This window comes from Anabrus simplex, chromosome 1 (genome assembly GCF_040414725.1).
Source record: "Anabrus simplex isolate iqAnaSimp1 chromosome 1, ASM4041472v1, whole genome shotgun sequence".
NCBI classification, from domain to species: domain Eukaryota; kingdom Metazoa; phylum Arthropoda; class Insecta; order Orthoptera; family Tettigoniidae; genus Anabrus; species Anabrus simplex.
Window position 1 is genome coordinate 690,118,496 of NC_090265.1, and position 17,799 is coordinate 690,136,294.

The 17,799-nt window shown below is 37.8% G+C and overlaps 1 protein-coding gene across 1 annotated transcript in view; it reads left to right on the forward strand.

Annotated features, from left to right (window-relative positions):
• The window catches only part of Rcd1 (Reduction in Cnn dots 1), a 250,715-nt gene that overhangs the window by 52,477 nt on the left and 180,439 nt on the right, over positions 1 to 17,799 (forward strand). Inside the window, exons 4-5 of the mRNA XM_067135952.2 lie at positions 9,363 to 9,493; positions 9,595 to 9,756. Of these exons, the coding sequence (XP_066992053.2) occupies positions 9,363 to 9,493; positions 9,595 to 9,756 (293 nt within the window). The remainder of the gene's footprint in view (positions 1 to 9,362; positions 9,494 to 9,594; positions 9,757 to 17,799) is intronic.

Genomic DNA, 17,799 nt, shown 5'->3' on the forward strand with positions numbered 1-17,799 from the left:
CTCGTCAAAATACTGTAAACTCTATTTATGGTTATGTATTTACTGATTATGATATCCACAGAAGCATTTCAGGTGAAGTTCAAACTGGTCAAGCAGACCCACTCTTCAGATGCCACTATAAGACTTGAACAGCTTTCATTGCTGTACAGACATTTTGCATTTTTTTTTTTTTACACTGGACCATCTTGGTGCACAGCTTATCTCCATCTGTTTGTAGTTCGTACCACCAGTGACAACACTGTTGTGATTCCAGTGCACCAGCAACGCACGACCATAACTCCTGCAGTCGTATGATCCCCTTCTTTTTCTTGTCTGCCTTTCTTTGAAGGGGGCACTTCTCTGTCTGGTTTTCTTGAAATGTCCCTGTTGCACTTATTCCCTTTGAAGCCAGATGTCTTATCAATTTCAGGAATGTAAAGTAGCCGTCAAAGAATATTGTATGCCCCCTGTTTGATTCAGTTCCAAGGTAGGACTACACTTCTTCGAACCCCAAATTCTTTCAGCCTTTCATTTTACACTTCTGTATACACTTGGAAAGGTGGAAAGGTATCCTATAACCACTGGCAGGGAAGGAAGTCTAGCGGAATTTCACAACTTTGTGCATCATCTTTTGGGGGTTGGGGGAGAAGACAGGAAAACAGTTAGTTACTAATTGAGATGTCGATTGTGATCTTGTCCTCTACGGTTTGCTTCTTTTGTGTTACAATTTGACCTACTAATGCTTTTGAATTTTCTATCAGGGATATCGGAAACAGGGGTACTTGCCCAGTGTTACGTGTGACTCTCTCTATTTTCGTACGACAGCTTCCTTTTGCACGGTTTTCTGGTTTTTCAGTTCTGTCTGTAAACTTTCAGTAACATTTTGACTACCACAGGACCTAGCCTTCACTTCATATTTTGTTGAAGCAATTTACCCTTCATATTTACTCAGAAGTAGGTTTCTACCAAGGTAGTTTAGATTACCCTCATACTCATCTGTCATTATCATCAACCGTTCACACCCGTCATCAGGAGGTTTGATACGCTGCCCCTCTCCAAACCTTGGTTCTTCCTCCAAAACAGTAGGACTCCCCGTCCATAGCGTTTGATTTTCAGGACAGCTATATTTACAAGCCTCTGTCACGTCAGTAATAAAACATAATCGACACCTTTGTGTGTCGGTAGATTCATAAGAGTGTCAAAAATATGATCCATACCAAAGTTTACAATTATTGGAAATATTTGTTAATTCATAAATAAAAATCTCTACGGTTGCACAAAACTCTGTACTATCTTGCCGCCATGCTTGTAATAAGTGAGATTCAACAATGAATGATAAGGATAAAGAATTATTTCTTCTTGTTTCTTGTTAGCTACAGCCTTTCTGAAGCACAAAAAAGTATCACGGGCTTAAAATCTTACATAAATATCATACAATTTTAATTTTTTATGACGTTAAATTTTTTGGACGCTATGCACTAATGTGTTAAAATATACTATCTTAAAACCTCTATGGAATTGAAGATGGCTGCTCACTTATACCAAATGAGTTGACTAGGTTTTATGTCTCTGATTTACTTGAAACTGATTAACACTTTCAATATAACACTGTCACACGTTCCCCAAACCTATACAAGAACAGGTGATGAATTATATTTGTATGCTTTACAAATTAACCCTGCAAAAGTTACTTACTTAACACACTTCACTGATGTACGCATGCACAGCCGTCTGACCACAAGAATGTTATTTTAGCGATGATGTAAAATTCAGAAGTAAAAGCTATCACAACAATGTAATATTTTTCAGTGATCACATGAAATAGTAAACACACGAAATTCCTTTCTCTATATACAAGGATTAAATAGCTAATTTACGTATTTTCATGTAGGCGAACATTCATTTCTTTTTCTGGGTAGTAGGCATGTTTCTGGTGTCCTTTCGCAAATCTGTATCTTCCTAAAATATTATGGAATGGTGAAAACTTTTCTCGACTTTCCAGGATGTGAGAATATTTCAAACAGATCAGCACCACTAAAGTTGGATAAACAAAATATGACTTAGCTACAATCTCTTCGGTGTAACCTGCTGCCAGAAGTAAACAAGTCCACATGGAAATGATCGAGTAGTGTCTACGGGTAGTAGCGTCTAGTAATAAGTATTTAGTTGCATGTATCCATTATATATAAAATACAATTTAACATGAAGAAGGTTGATAACCTTCTCCCTCCCGCCCCCCCCTCTCCAGTATAGATGAAGGAAAGTTCCACAACGCTCACATCACTCTGCACCTACTTCCCCATCCCCTCTCCACGGTACAGTATGCTGATTATAACATGGAGAAGGAACTGACCTGCTCTCCCTTATCCAATAGGAAGGATCTACAACTTTCCAGTCGCCCCTTCCACGCTTCCCCTCCCGTTCCACTAGTTTCTCCTTGACCGCAGTCATGAAATAGTGTTTGGTGACATCGAACTAAGGTTCGGCAATTCAGATAAGCACAACATTTTTTCATTTTGTTAATACGGTGATGGTTGAGTTCTTATAAAGTCATCATTATTTGTTAATACTTGTTCATATTATCACCTAATTCTCTATCATTGACAAGTTTATGCAGTGTAAACAATACTGAACATAACGCATGATTTAACTGATGTGATAGAATCTGAGGATGTTCTCGTAGAACAAAACATGCCATTCTTTGTATAATAGTGTGTCTTTTTTACAGGTATATTTATAATGTTATAATTTAAATTAATATTTTGTGTGTTTGACAGACTGGAAAGTTTTTATGTCTCATTTGACTAAGTCGACACTGGAGGCTTCCTTCTTAACAAAATAACAAAAATAAACTAGTGGTTTGTGGAAAAATCTATGTTGTACCAATGGTGTAGAATGTTTCTGTTCCCAGTCTTTGTGAAGAAAGGTGGTGTTGTAAACTGCCCGTAGGAACCAGCCGTTATAAGCAATCTAATGTTGTTTCATCTGTTTCCGGCATTAAAAAAAAAAAAATCTTGCTGTTAATTAGGTTCTGGAAAGCTGAGTTACTATGTTTTGTTTCCCTTTTCTGATGTTATTAGGTATAAGTATTGTTTTTTATTTGGTAGTTTTATCCTTCCCAACATTAACTTTTCTGCTGTTCTTGAAAAGAAAGCAACCATCTATTCACATCACAATGAGACTGACCACTGACAGCAATGTGATTGCTTTCTTGGCATTGTTCTGCTTCATTGTCATCCGATCAAATTCCAAACATATAATAGTCGTCATCTTCAGTCTACAGTAGATTTCTTCATTCTTGTCGTAAGTTCTTTCTATTACTCGTGTGACTTCTTGATCATCACCATCGATTCTCCACTTCAGTAGCCCAGGTGTGAGAATGAACAAGCCTTCTCCATGAACTTTTATTTTTTCACTGCTTTCTTCCAGTATTTTACAGAGGTTTTTTTTTCGGTATTGTTTCTTTAAAAGTAAACCTTGGGCATTCTTATTGATTCCATTCTCATAATGTGGCCAAACAATTTTGGTAGTAATTCTAGAATATTGAGCACACACGGTTGTAGCCCTAGTCAGAGGTGAATTGGTTCATTCCTGATTTTGTCCCTTCTGATCTTTTGTATACTCAACCTAAGGAATTTTTATTTCTGTTGCTTGTAAAGTGTATTCACGGGATCGATGAAGTATGATCTCTCGTAACATCCCAGCTAGTTTCAAGATGGAAGTAGATGAGTTAAGATCACTTGAGGGTCCCACAAACCATTTCGTGGATACTGTAGATCTGCAGAACACATACCAGAAGTCTGGCTTTTCTTAGGTTACCGTTATTTAAAAATAATAGTGTGGAGCTTTTTATTTTCTATATGAAACATGTTCTCTGCTTCAAGACAAACAGCCAAATTGTAGTGTCAACACATTATGTTCCCATGAGCATGCTGTTCCTTTTGCGCTGACTGTTCATTGTACCAGCCATCTATGACTGCCTGAGCAGCAGGCTTATTTTCTCACTGCCACTAACTTGACAGATTCTGTGAACAAATTTTAGTCAACTGTTGTCCCTACTTATCATTGTTGCAGCTCCAACCGTAGGTCAAAATGAGTAGGCAGTAAATCTTACAAAGTATTATGCCAGTTGCTCACGGTAAAATGTTTCGTAAATTTTGTTGTACAACTAATTTTATAAAAATATGACTGAAACAAGTTGTGTTTGTTCACGGAAAAATTATTTTATAAAATCCGCTGAGACATCAGGATGGCCATCTATGAACTAAATTCTGAACCAAGACATATGTGCTGCCAAGAATTGAGTTCAAAGCCCGTTTATCTCTGCCTTCACATCAGCCTGGCTTGTGCTCGGCCGAGCTTGTGACAAATTTGGCAATTGAGTTTTCTGTCTATCATCTTGCATTTCTGTTGTGATACATTGGCATTTTAACCTTATACAAGCACTAACAGCTTCCTTAGTCCACCCGGATTCTGCCATTTTAGAAGTGTTTGTTTATGTTTACAAACGAGCTACACAATCTTCTCATGGCGCAGCGCCAGCATCATTGTCGTGTCAGCTTCTCTAATTGGTTCGTTTCGCAAAATTAATTTTACGGAATAGAACATATCTTATTTCATGAAATTTTTTATCAAAGATTTTATAAAACTTGAATTTGACCTTCAGCAGCAGAAATTTTATAAAATTATCTATAGAAGGCTGCGGCTGTTTTATCCCTGCTGCTAATTTCTCACGTAACTTTGTTATCAGCTGACAACCATTTCCATTTTATGCTGTCCAAGTCTCTGTTTGACTGCTTTGCTTCTTGTGCTTGGGACCAAGCATACTGTTTTGTTATCTGTGTAGTTGTAAATCTTTTACACTGATCATTCACTCTTGAATTTTTCATATTTCTATCTGCGATGAGTTTCGACTATTAACCTTTTCATTGCCATGTTTTGATGATCAGACGAGCTGTCTGGGCCAGGTTATTTTAAAGGAAGAAGCACTTTTAACGAATAAAATTTTACTGATACTTTTACTGGAATGTATATCTGCCCCTTGGTCATGAGTAAGTAACTGAGTAACCTGGTAGCAGAAACAGGACATAGAGCTGCCAAAGTTTGCAGCACACTGTACTGTGTTGTCTGAGTGTACTATAATAAACTTGTACTCAATGATGTAGTAAGTAAATTGAGTTTTGATCTTAAGTTAGCTCTTTATCCAATGTAGTGCCTGTCTGCTTGCTTGATTGTGTAATGGTGTCAGTATTTTGTGATGTGATGTTTGTTCTGCGTGTGTTTTTTTTTTATGTGTAAGTGTAGTTCGTTAGAAGTTGATTTCTCTGCTATATTTATTGTATTTAAGCATGATGATATTTAATCCTACAATGTAATATAAACATGTTTTATAGAGCTATGTATTGTAATCAGTGGATTTCTTCTGAGGTATAGTTCCTACAAGGAGCTTGCTGGTGTACAAGATCAGGTAAGTAAGTGCAAGAATTGATTTGTTCACAGACTGTTTAATGAGTTGGCAGTTGAAGTTTTAGTATGGTCTAACCAAACCGCACCAGTGGTCTTACAACACTGATGTTGGCAGCCTTGAGTAGTGTATTGTGATGTGCGAGCTGCACCATGGTGGATTCCTAACCTCTCTTTTTGCACTCCCGTTAGTGAAATTTTACCGAACAAAGCACACCCCTTTACAGTGAACCACTCACCCACAAAGTGATGCCATAGAGACAAATCAACAAGAAAATATATGACAAGAAAAAGGCAAAAATCTGGATCGAAGGAAAATGTTATGGAACTAGAAAGGGTACATAATAGGGTGGGCCGAAAAAACTCAAATTCTTTTTTCCAAGTCGTAATACCGCGGAAAAGTTGCGAATTGGGGAGAATAAAACGGGGTAAAAAAAGAAACAAAATAGGTTCATTTCTTCTGGTCGCGCACGTGATCTAAAGTTTGCCGAAATTCGGAGAAATGTATATTTTTACGATAATTTTCTAACTTGCTTAACTTGTCAATATTTAAATGTAATAGCTCTAGTCGACTCTTACTCGAACCAATAATGATTTAGAAAAAAGAATGATTCAAATTGGTTGAGGTCTTCCGCTCGCGCAACAGCCGTCAAAAGTCTAACAAATTCTCGCGCTCGTCGTAACTTGCTCGGGTCAAAGACCCTGACGCTCCGCCCACCTACCACTCTCGCCACCACGCCATGCCATTGTTGTGTCAGTCTGCACTTATCCCTCGTGTTTGATGTGTGTTTCATTCGCTCTTCCAATTACTATTGTGGCATTTGCATTTACTGTATTTCGATGTTTGTTTTGTGTTATGACATTTTTGTGAAACTTCATGACTTAACGGTGGTATATTATGGCTGTACCTCAGAAACTCATCACAAGACAGGTATCTGATTGCCCTATATTTGCTGCACCTAAAGACTTTTCATCAAACAAGCTTCCTACTGGTGAGGACGTGTTTCGGTGTTGTTCACAGGAGAGATACCACTTGGAGCTTAAAGTTAATAATAAGAACGTCAGTTTTTCACACGTTGCCAGTATAGTAGCTAACAAAATAAGTGGTTTGTATCAGAAAGCATCCATCCCAACGGTTACAGATAATTGTGCAACTTATAAAAGCGTTGCATGATAAATATTACAGCATTCGAAAATCATATACTCGGGTTAAGAATAAAGATGAGTTTAAGCAAAAATGCTCATTGCTTTTTGACGTAGCAGCTTGCAAATGCCCCACTGTTATTAATTGCATTTGTAACAGAACCCCTGATTTATGTAAATGATAACTATCAACTGTGTGCAAAATCAAACAAAATACCTGCTATTGAGCTAATATTTGTTTTCTTATTATGAGCACACGGAATAGGAAAAATTGGAGGGTTGGACTTGTCTGAAACAAAGAAACTATTAAATCATTGAAAAGGAGATACCCGGCCTTCAAACTTTCCCAGAAATTGCTGTTGACATGACTGTATCAACTCAATTTTCCAGCTATCCTGTGTGAACTCGCATGGCCACTGCACTGCACTAACACAATGAACAACTGTACAGAATTGTGTACGCACTTAAGCCAGGTAACAGAGAAGCAGGCTGGCGGCTATTCCATGTTGCAACGATTAGGCACCAGAATATATTCTTGTTCATATTATGTGCTAGACAAATTTCTCTCTCACTGAACATATTGTTGTTCATATTTTGTTGCAATATCTTCTTGGTGTTGGAATTATTGAGGAAATGCCAAGTTCAGTAATAAGTGGGACACACTGTATATTTTACTGTAACTCAAATTTTGCAGTATGTTGAAGAATATTTCGAACCAAAATGCAATCTACTTTTCTGTAACTCAAAGTTATACACGTACTCAATTATTCCCTCATATTACTAGTTCCTGTGATAGGAACCTGAACTTGCATTATGTCCTTATATAAGAATAAACATTCTCTACGTTTTAGTCCGAGGGGATTGTTTGACTAGCTGCTTGCCATAGCATCCTAACGGTACTGCACTTGCTGTAAATTCCGAGTTCCTGACCTTCTTGATTACTCGGGTCCTGCTCGGAACAGTAATGTCAGCACTATGAAGAAACATGCAACGGAAAGTTTAAGTGCAACTGAAAAACAGAAGTTGATGAAAGAAGTGGGAAAAGGTTGCAGAATAAAGAAATTATATTGGATGAATTGTGTGTGTGGAAGTTATAGTAGCAGGACCCATTGTACTATAGGGGCTGTATAGACTACTTAGGTGTATTTGGAGAGAAAAATCGGTACCAAATGATCGGAGTAAAGGAGTAATAATACCTATATTTAACAAGAGGGGCAAGATGATTTGTGATAATTATTGAGGAATCACACTCATATCTCAGTTAGCAAAAATATTTGAAAGGATACTTCAAAAGAGAATGAAGAGAAAGATGGAAGGACATTAACAAGAAGGACAATGTGGCTTTTGAATTAGGAGATCAACACTAAACCCCGTCTTCATCTTCAGTATGGGGCAGTTAATGGAAAAACATTGGGAATTCAGAGGAGGTATGGTGATGACATTCCTTGAATTAGAAAACAACGTGCGAGTTGGCCATGCGGTTAGGGGCGTGCAGCTGTGAGCTTGCATCCAGGAGATAGTGGGTTCGAACCCCACTGTTCGCAGCCCTGAAGATGGTTGTCCGTGGTTTCCCATTTCCACATCAGGCAAATGCTGGGGCTGTACCTTAATTAAGGCCATGGTCGCTTCCATCCCACTCCTACGCCTTTCTTATCCATCGTCGCTACAAGACCTATCTGTGTCGGTGCGACGTTAAACAAATTGTAATAAAAAATATATAAAAAAGGCTTACAATGGTGTACCAAGAGCAAAGATATGGAAAGTAATGCAGCAGAAATAGAGTATGTTCAGACAATGTACAAAAATGTCCAGACACGTGGGGACGACAGGGTGGTTTTGCAATGAACCTGGATTACGACAAGGAAGTGTGCTGTCATCACTTGTTATTCATAATGGTTATAGACAAAATTGTGAAGGAGGCAGAGGTAAAAAATGGGGATAGGGAGCTGAGGGTAATTCTGTTTGGAGATTATATTATGATGTGGGGAGCGGAGAGGAAGTAAACAGTAACTTGACATGTTTAGTGAGATTATTGAAAATTATGGAATAAAAATCAGCGTGGAAAAGTTTAAGACAATGGTGTTGGGAGAAATTGAAGGGAAAGGAATTATTAAAATAAAGGGGCAAAATTTTGAAATTGTGGAGAGCTTCAAGTAGTTGGGAAGCAGACTGATGCAGAGCTGGACGTGGAGATCAATAAAAGGAAAGGAAAAGAAAGCTGGTATGAAGTTAGGAAGTCGGTGATGAAGATTTACTACCTGGACACTGACAAAAAGACAGGAGAATAAAATCCAGACCAGTTAAATTAAATTTTTAAGAAGTATGATAGGAAAGACAAGAAAGGACAGAGTAAAAATTGAGGACCTCAGGAAGGAAATCGGAGTGGAAAACCTGTATGACAAAATGAAGAGGGATGTGTTGATATGTTAAGAGGATGGTAGAGGGAAGGATACCAAAGTGGATGATGGAGACCCAGATAGGAGGAGAGAGAGCAAGTGGAAGAGACAGACTGTGGTAGATTTGAACATAGTTAAGAAAAAACAATGGTGATTAGATAGAGGAAGGTTAAAGGTACCATAAACACCATAAACATCCCAACCTGGCAAGAAATGTTAAGACATGGTGTTGCTGCTGCTTTTAAAATATTTCCTATTTCTGTATGAATTTTTCCCTGGTGATTTTTCTGTGTTATATTCTCTCTTCATCTTTAATTTTTCAGTGTAGTTATGGCTTTACATAATATATGTCACATCATTTCTACTCTGTTACTTTTGTAGGGCTGTGAATTGAATGTGGTAGCAATCGATCATGCATACGCTAAGCCAAGCAACTGGCGTTCAGAGAATACTTACGCTCAGCCTACTAAGAGTTTATTTGTCCTTCATGTTCCACCTCCTCATCACAGTGGGTAAGTGATATGCTATTTTGTTGAATACCTAATTTGAATGCAAGACTCAACATAATTGTATAGTTCGGATAAGCATTTTGAATTTACCTGCATAATTTCAGGGCAAAAGGAGATGCAGACCTGGATATTGAAAGCGTACCCGAAACTCCACTTGCCCCATATGATGTTGCAGCAGTTAACATTTCTATGTCAGAATGTGAAGAATATATTAATTCTGTAAACCCAGGGGACAGAGGTGATGACTGGGAGGAACATGTGAACAAGTATGTATGTCATTAACCCTTTTCATTTATTTTATTTTTTCACCGGGAGGTAGTGTTGGTGGTTATTGTTTTAAGAGGAAGTGCCACTGGGCAATTATCCTCTCTTTAACACTGATCAGGGGAAAATGTTGAAGAGGTTCAACCTTTTTCAGTATAGTTATGGCTTAATGTAATATTTGTCACATCATTTCTACTTTGTTACTTTTGTAGGGCTGTGAATTGAATGTGGTAGCAAATGATTGTGTATATAAGCCAAGCAGGTGACGTTCAGAGATGTCACAAAGGGTATAAAATTAAACAACACCCTAGGCCTTGTAACCTTAATTTAGCTGGGATCAAATAGAATAGGAGTTGACCAAGAGAGGTGAGAGAGGAAAGATGAAAAAGAGGAGCCTAGCACAGGTACAGTAAATGGAAGCAGTATGTCAGACTCGGGTTGGGTTGCGTGGTAGCCAGCCCACTATCGCAAGTTGAGAAACCCTGGGTTTCCCTTTAATCGCCTTTTACAAGTAGGGGATATGTGAATGTATTCTTCAAGAAATTTTTCTTTCCATTGTGTATTATTTTGGTGGCAAAATGATATCAGTTATTATTGAAGGTGGTGCTTACCTTGCTAGCATGTGCTAGAAGGTTGAATGAAATGTGCACATTTTTAGAAGAAAAGGAAAGAAAGAAAGAGCTTATCAAGAGCAATCTGCTGAAAAGTTTGTCTTGAAAGCTCTCAGGTAGTTCCAACTGCATGATCCTAGTCCTTAGCATATTTTGTCCAAGAAAAACAAACTTTGTTCACTTTGTGATCTCTCTACTCTTCTGAAACCACAAAAGAGGAGATAAGATTTAATTTCTGATAACTAGAGGGCAGATTTTGCTGAAATGTCATCTTGTTTTCCTTTGCATTAGAACATTTCTCAATAGTACAGAAATTCATTCTATTATGTAACAAAGGAAAATTACATTTAAATTTTTTTTTTTTTTCCCGTTTAAGCTGATCGGTCATTATTTCATCTTTTAGGATGGTTTTAGGTCAAGAAGAATTCTTTGATAATTTTAAAATGTTTTTGTAACCCTTTTGCTCCCAATTTATTTAGGAATAGGAAGATCACAGGAACATTATTTTTCGAGTGATTCTTAACTCTAGTAGAAGAATGCTTTTTTTCATTTCCAGTCTTTTTGTAAAGTTACGAGAAGTTAATCTGAGCTTGGTAGACCTTGAAAAACTCTTCCACATGAAGGGCAACACCACATCTGAGGCATTCAAACAATGACTCTTTGCAAAGGCCACATACAGTGCAGGTCCTGCAGTGCCTTGAAGGAATGGATTTCTTCTGGGTTGATGCAATTTTGGAAGGAAAATGGCTCGACCGTTGACCCTGCAACCTCAATGTCATGTTCCCCAGGCTGGGACGGCCTCTGCTTGGGTAAGCAGGCAGATGAACAATCTCTAGAAGTTGTTCAGCTACACTTAGAGGAAATGATGTGAAGCCCCTTTGCTTTTTTTTTCCAGGATTCAAAATATGCCGGGTAATGAAAGTGTTCAGTAGAGCCATATAAAAATAAATCATGTTGCATCCTTTCACATATTTTGGATTGGATGCCAAATGTTGGTCATAAATGTCTACCCCGCCCATTAACTCGCTGTAATCCATTGATATGTTGGGTTTCATTTTCTCCTTTCCAGTTTTTTATTTCACAATCACAAAATCTTGTCGACTGAGTTGATAACATATGAACAGCTTTCTTGTCCCTCCATTTTATTGCTAAAATCCCATTGGATGAGGCAAAAATAAGTACAGTAAAACCTTGTTAATTCAAAGTCATTGGGACGCAAAAAACTATTTCCAAAATGTACCAAACAAAGTTTATTTATAGTATTCGAATAATGTACTTGGATAACTCACTGGCAAACACCCCTCACACAACTAAAGAAAAAAAGCATGATTCAAAGACGAGGAGACATCTATTGGGCTCTCCTGTGCAAGTGATTTATTCATTTGATTGCTGTAATATATGCGTATTAGATGCCGTGTACTTGCACAGGAAGTACCCAATGTCCTTAAAACATCGTGGCTTATCAAACTTTCCTATGATGAGGGGAAAAAATGCTTCCATCTGCATTGCAATACAGTATAGTGACTTTATCCATGTACCATTTCCCGCCATGGCACTTCCCTCATAATCCGGGAATGCCAGCCCTTGTGTCACAAAGTATTCTAAGACCTATTAATGCACGCAATCACCTTGATTCCCAGTTTAAACCTTCCAAATGCCATGGAAAATACTATTTCTGAAATGTATCCAACAAGTGCATTTACATTATTCAAATGTAATACACTTGGGTCATTGGCATACATAACCTCGCGCAACGATGAAAAAAAAAATGTGATTCATAGACGAGGACTAATTAAGCTGGCTCTCCTGTTCAGATGTTTTATTTTTTTGGTTTACTGTACTGTTTGCAGTTTCAGATGCCTTGTACTTGTACGGAAAGTGTATTGTAGCTAATAGAACTTTCCTATGACGAGGAGAGGAAGTTGCTTGCTTCTGTGTGCATTGCAACACAGTACAGTGACCCCCATCCTAATATGACTTCCCGGATGGCACTTCTCTCCTTTAAATCCATAAGTCCGTTTGGGCTCGGCATTTAAAAAAAATGCAGTTTCATCAGCACTGACAATATTGTTCAGATGCGTGCAAATTGAGTATATGAGCCACTTTTTTGCCAACTGTCGGTATCGCTTCTGCTTCTCCGTACACTGCCTGCTACTGGTACATGATGTCGTGGCGTTGCTTAAAATGCTGAATACAAAAGAATTACGATTTCACTTGAACTTAGCAAATATGAAGCACACTGTAGACGAACCAAAGTGAGTGAAAGTGCGGAAAGCTGCCCCTGCACATTCCGGAAGATGCATTCAATCATGATGTGGAGAAATTTTGAATGTAAATTACTCTGTAAAATACTGTATTTTTTAAAATGTAAAGGCAGTTTTGAATTAGAAGTCTGAATTTCGGTAATGGGACCAATATAGTTCTTCGAATTACGAATTATGAGTATTTCGAATTAAACAATTTAAATAGCCTGCTAAACTGTACCTCACATTTCCGGTAACAAGAGCTTCTTCGAATTAAGGAATTTTGAATGAACCGATTTGAAATTATCGAGGTTCTGCTGTACTCCTTTCTTTTTGAGACTGCAGTCCTTGAACACCTTTGACACGTTTTTCCTGTTTTGTCTAGCTATACCTACAGTATGTGTTTTTATTACTCAAAAGAGTTCTGAATAATTCAGGCGAACTATACCAGTTGTCCATAAAAATTGTTCTCCATTCACCCAGAAGCTCATGGCACAACTAAAGCACAACCTTTTCACTTGTCAGGTGACTATTTCCAATACCAGGTGAATCATTACCCTATGTATCTTCTCCAGTGTAAATTTTGAAATTCCAATAATAACCATTTTGTGAAGAAAAACTTTATAAATTTTAATTCCAAATCGAGCTCTTTTGGATGGGTTGTAAGATAGCCTTCCCTTGAATTTCATTAAGGATTCAGCAATGCTAAAAGCCTTCCCAGGAATATAGACAAATTTAAACCTGTCTAATAAAGAATCACCTACAGGCCTTATCTTCTTCAATTTATCATCAGAAGTAGGGATTTCTTTCTAAAAGTGTAGGAACTTGTTCACTGAAATTAAACATTTGAATGGCATTGTTGCTGAAAATATAGGGGTTTCTGTCGCCTTTCCCTTGGACCAGTTGTCTCTTATTGCAGGTTTTTTAGTCTGTGTCATAAGTATGCACACAAAAAAAAATGGCCCTTCATTTCATCTGTAGTTATTGGAAACCAGTGATCTTCTCCGTAGGACTTTCTGGAAAGCAGGAGTTTGCAGCAAGGATTTCACAAGCATAAGCATGGGTCTCATTGGCAGGGGTAGAAAAAAAATAGAAACAATTCAGTAGCCAGCCCCTTTTTATCAGGAGCCAACACATTTTTTTGCAAATATAAATCATGAAAACCATAGGTTAGACCAGGGTAAAGCTATGTATTGTTTTTGAAATGTTACCTTGAGTAGTATAGTCTATCAGTTCACATAAGAATGGATATTTATATTTTAAGAGAAACTAACCCAGATAATCACCAATCACCTTCAAGGTCAGCATCTTTTAAAATAACACTACATGAGCCTGTTTGATTTCCCACCAAACATAAACGATCAATACATTTTGTTGCATCAAAGGCCTTTAAAGATGGTCCATTCGAAGATATCATCATGAGATCACTTAAGTTCTTCTCGGCAAGCTTGTTTCGCAGTTTGTGTTTAATAGTATTCTTCGAGCTGAACCGTCGCTCACATGATGAGTTGATACAGGAATTGTTGCCACTATACTAAAGAGCTTTCCTAAAATCGGAAATCGTTCTTTCATAGTCCGTGATTTTTCAAGTAGATCATTTAGTGGAAGACCTTTCCCGACTACTTTGAACTCGTATCACTTGCTCAGCAAGTCTTCCACGTTGTTCTCCTCAATTTGAAGGTGTTTTGAGAAATGAGTGGCAAGAAGCTGTATCTCACCGTTGCCATAATTTTCCAGTTGTTTTCCTGATGGCCAGAAGTATGTGTATCAAAAACACCAGTGGCACTTTGATGTCCTCGTTTTGAAGAAATGTGTCTTTCAGAAAGGTGATCCCACTTGCCAAAATATGCTCCTTGTCGCTCGTGAGATTCTTATTCGACACACCTGATAACTGTATTCCACTGAAAACTCCTGAAAGTGTTGTAGCAGAAACAAACTTTTCTGCCATTGGGCCCTTGGTGTTCTGAAGTTGCTGCAATGAATTAATTGCAGTACTTACATGCGCTCTTATCTGACTTAAAATCGGGTCACGCCTCTGAAATACAAGTGAAAGTCTTTTGAATATACCAGATAGTCATACAAGAAATTAATTGTGATGACAAATTTGAACTCCTTGATCTTCTTTACAAGACATTTAGCTGTGATTCCTTCTTCACCATTCCTTTCAGAAATATTCTCTAAATGCACCACTAAGCATTCCCAGTCTTTGACAACTGCATGTAAAGTATTTAATTTGCTTGCTACCCATCTAACTTGGTGTAAGTACTGCAATTTAGATATTTCACATTCCTGCAACTCCGAAATTTTCTTCAGTTCGCGAAGTCGTTTTGGCGAATGTCGATAAAACGCATATAGTTTCCTGAGTGTAGAATCAATTTCATCAATGATTTTTAAGTTTCACATTTTTCAGTGAGTGAAGAAGAATGAGTTGGAGTTGATGTGCAACACAATGAACATTTTACCAAGTCCTCAATTTTTTCAGATATTTTTGTAGCCAGACCATTATGGACACCATTCACATAGTGCTCCATCAGTCCATCAGTTTTGTACCGTGAAGAGTTCTCCAAGCCCTATCTGAAGCAGTTCTGTTTCTAGAGCCTCCATATAGCTAACGCTTGTTGCATCCTCCAGTAAAGTATGTAAAGTATCAGCTCCTCATCATGAGATTTATCTGTTGATCCATCGAGTAAAATACTGACATGAACTTTCCCTAATGTCATACATAAAATCTTCACGAAGATCTGAGGCAATGTATGAAATAAATTATCTGCGTTGTGTATCATTCACATACTTCTCTGCATCAGTAACATTAACCCTCTGAGCGCCAACGTCCTTTTGAAAGCCCGTTTGGTTTCCATCTGAAAACTACCAACGTCCTTTCAAAAGGATGCTCAGTATTTATTTTTTATTATTAAAAGTAATAGTCATTTCCTTTCAGAATTTCCCAGTATAGTTAGTTAAAGACTTACTATTTTTGCAATAAACAGCCTTTTTAATTTTCAAGGCCATTGTTTTAGTATATCAGTCCAAACAGCAGGCATATTTATTGGCGCGCTTTACTTGGCGTGACAACAACACTAGCAGTCTCGCTGTCCACTCTGTGTCTAGTTGCTCTTGATCGTTTACTTGTTCATTTATTGCTGTAAAAATGATTATATATCCACTCTCCTTGATAAAACATAAGTGTGTTTGAGAGGTCTTGTAAAATGTACTTGTACTGAATTTTATTATTATTATTATTATTATTATTATTATTATTATTATTATTATTATTATTATTATTATTATTATTTATAGTATATTATGTAAAAGAAGTTTGTACCATATTTCATTAGTATTGCCATAACCCAAACAAGTGTTGTTAGACTTGTATTTTTGGCTCATTTGGATATGTAAACTAATTATTTTTACTACAGATTTATCTTAGGTACAAAATTAATGAAATTTTCAATATAGCTTCATAATAGGTTGTACTATTCAATAAATATGTTCGCAATGTATAAAAAAAAAATTGTTCTACCTAAATGTTTTTGCTAAACTTTTGTTTTGTTTTATTTTTAATTAATATTTTTGGGTTTTGGCTGCCAAATATTTACTAATGCTCATAAATGAACTGAGTAAGGCTTTATTTGTATATGCAATCATATTAGTAAAATAATAACGAAAATGTCAAGTTTCTACCTACAATAACAGCTGAACTGTGAGTGATCAAACAAAAGCTTGCAAAAAAAAAAAATAGCCTTGGCGCTCAGCGATAGGAAACGTGTAATAGCACGCGGCGCTCTAAGGGCTAAACTTGCTTAACAATGCAATCAAACCTTCAAACTCAGTGTAGGGTCTATTATTTTTTACAACATGACAAGATGCCATGAACAATGTATTCATATGCTGTAACATACTAGCATTCAATTTCTTTACACACTTTGCTAAAAGTGCACATTCAGGATTTTTCTTCAAACTTTCAGCCTCCTGCCGGCCCCACGGTGTAGGGGTAGCGTGCCTGCCTCTTACCTGGAGGCCCCAGGTTTGATTCCTGGGCAGGTTAGGGATTTTTACCTGGATATGAGGGCTGGTTCAAGGTCCACTCAGCCTACACGATTACAGTTGAGGAGCTATCTGATGGTGAGATAGCGGCTCTGGTCAAGAAAGCCAATGATAACGGCTGAGAGGATTCGTCGTGCTGACCACACGACACCTCATACTCTGCGGGCCTTCGGACTGAGCAACGGTCGCTTGGTAGGCCAAGGCCCTTTGGGGCTGATACGCCAGCATTCAATTTCTTTACACACTTCGCCAAAAGTGCACATTCAGGATTTTTCTTCAAACTTTCAGCCTCCTGCCGGCCCCACGGTATAGGGGTAGCGTGCCTGCCTCGTACCTGGAGGCCCCGGGTTCGATTCCCAGGCAGGTTAGGGATTTTTACCTGGATATGAGGGCTGGTTCGAGGTCCACTCAGCCTATATGATTACAGTTGAGGAGCTATCTGATGGTAAGATGGCGGCTCTGGTCAAGAAAGCCAATGATAACGGCCGAGAGGATTTGTCATGCTGACCACACGACACCTCATACTCTGCAGGCCTTCGGACTGAGCAACGGTCGCTTGGTAGGCCAAGGCCCTTTGGGGCTGATACGCCAATTTTTTTAAAGCCTCCTGACATTTCGAGTGAGGATAGGATTTTTCGTGTGTTTTTAAAGTTTCCAGTTAAATGGTCCTGAAAATCCAGATACAAATTCAGAAATTTTGTCGGCAATTCTACGAAAGTTACTGCATAATTTACACTTCGCAATTCCTTCTTCACAGCACAGCCACTGTAGTAATTCAAGCTATGATTTTCTGCATTGTGTATCATTCGCATACTTCTCTGAATCAGTAACATTCAACTTGCTTAATAATGCAACCAAACCTTCAAAATCAGTGGAGGGTCTGTTATTTTTTGCACTATGATAAGATATGAACAATGCATTCATACACTGTAACATATTAGAATTCATTATTTTTACGCGCTTCACTAAAAGTGCTGAAATTTCCGCTTGCCTGAAGATTGAAATTTCGACGTATTTTTAACGTTTGACTTATTGTCTTGAAGACCATACATTTCACTCTGGTCATTGTCGTCCTGAACACTAGAGTCGGCACTTCCATCAAGTGTTTTCTCACATTCACTTGCTTCTGTTACTTTGTGTTACTTTT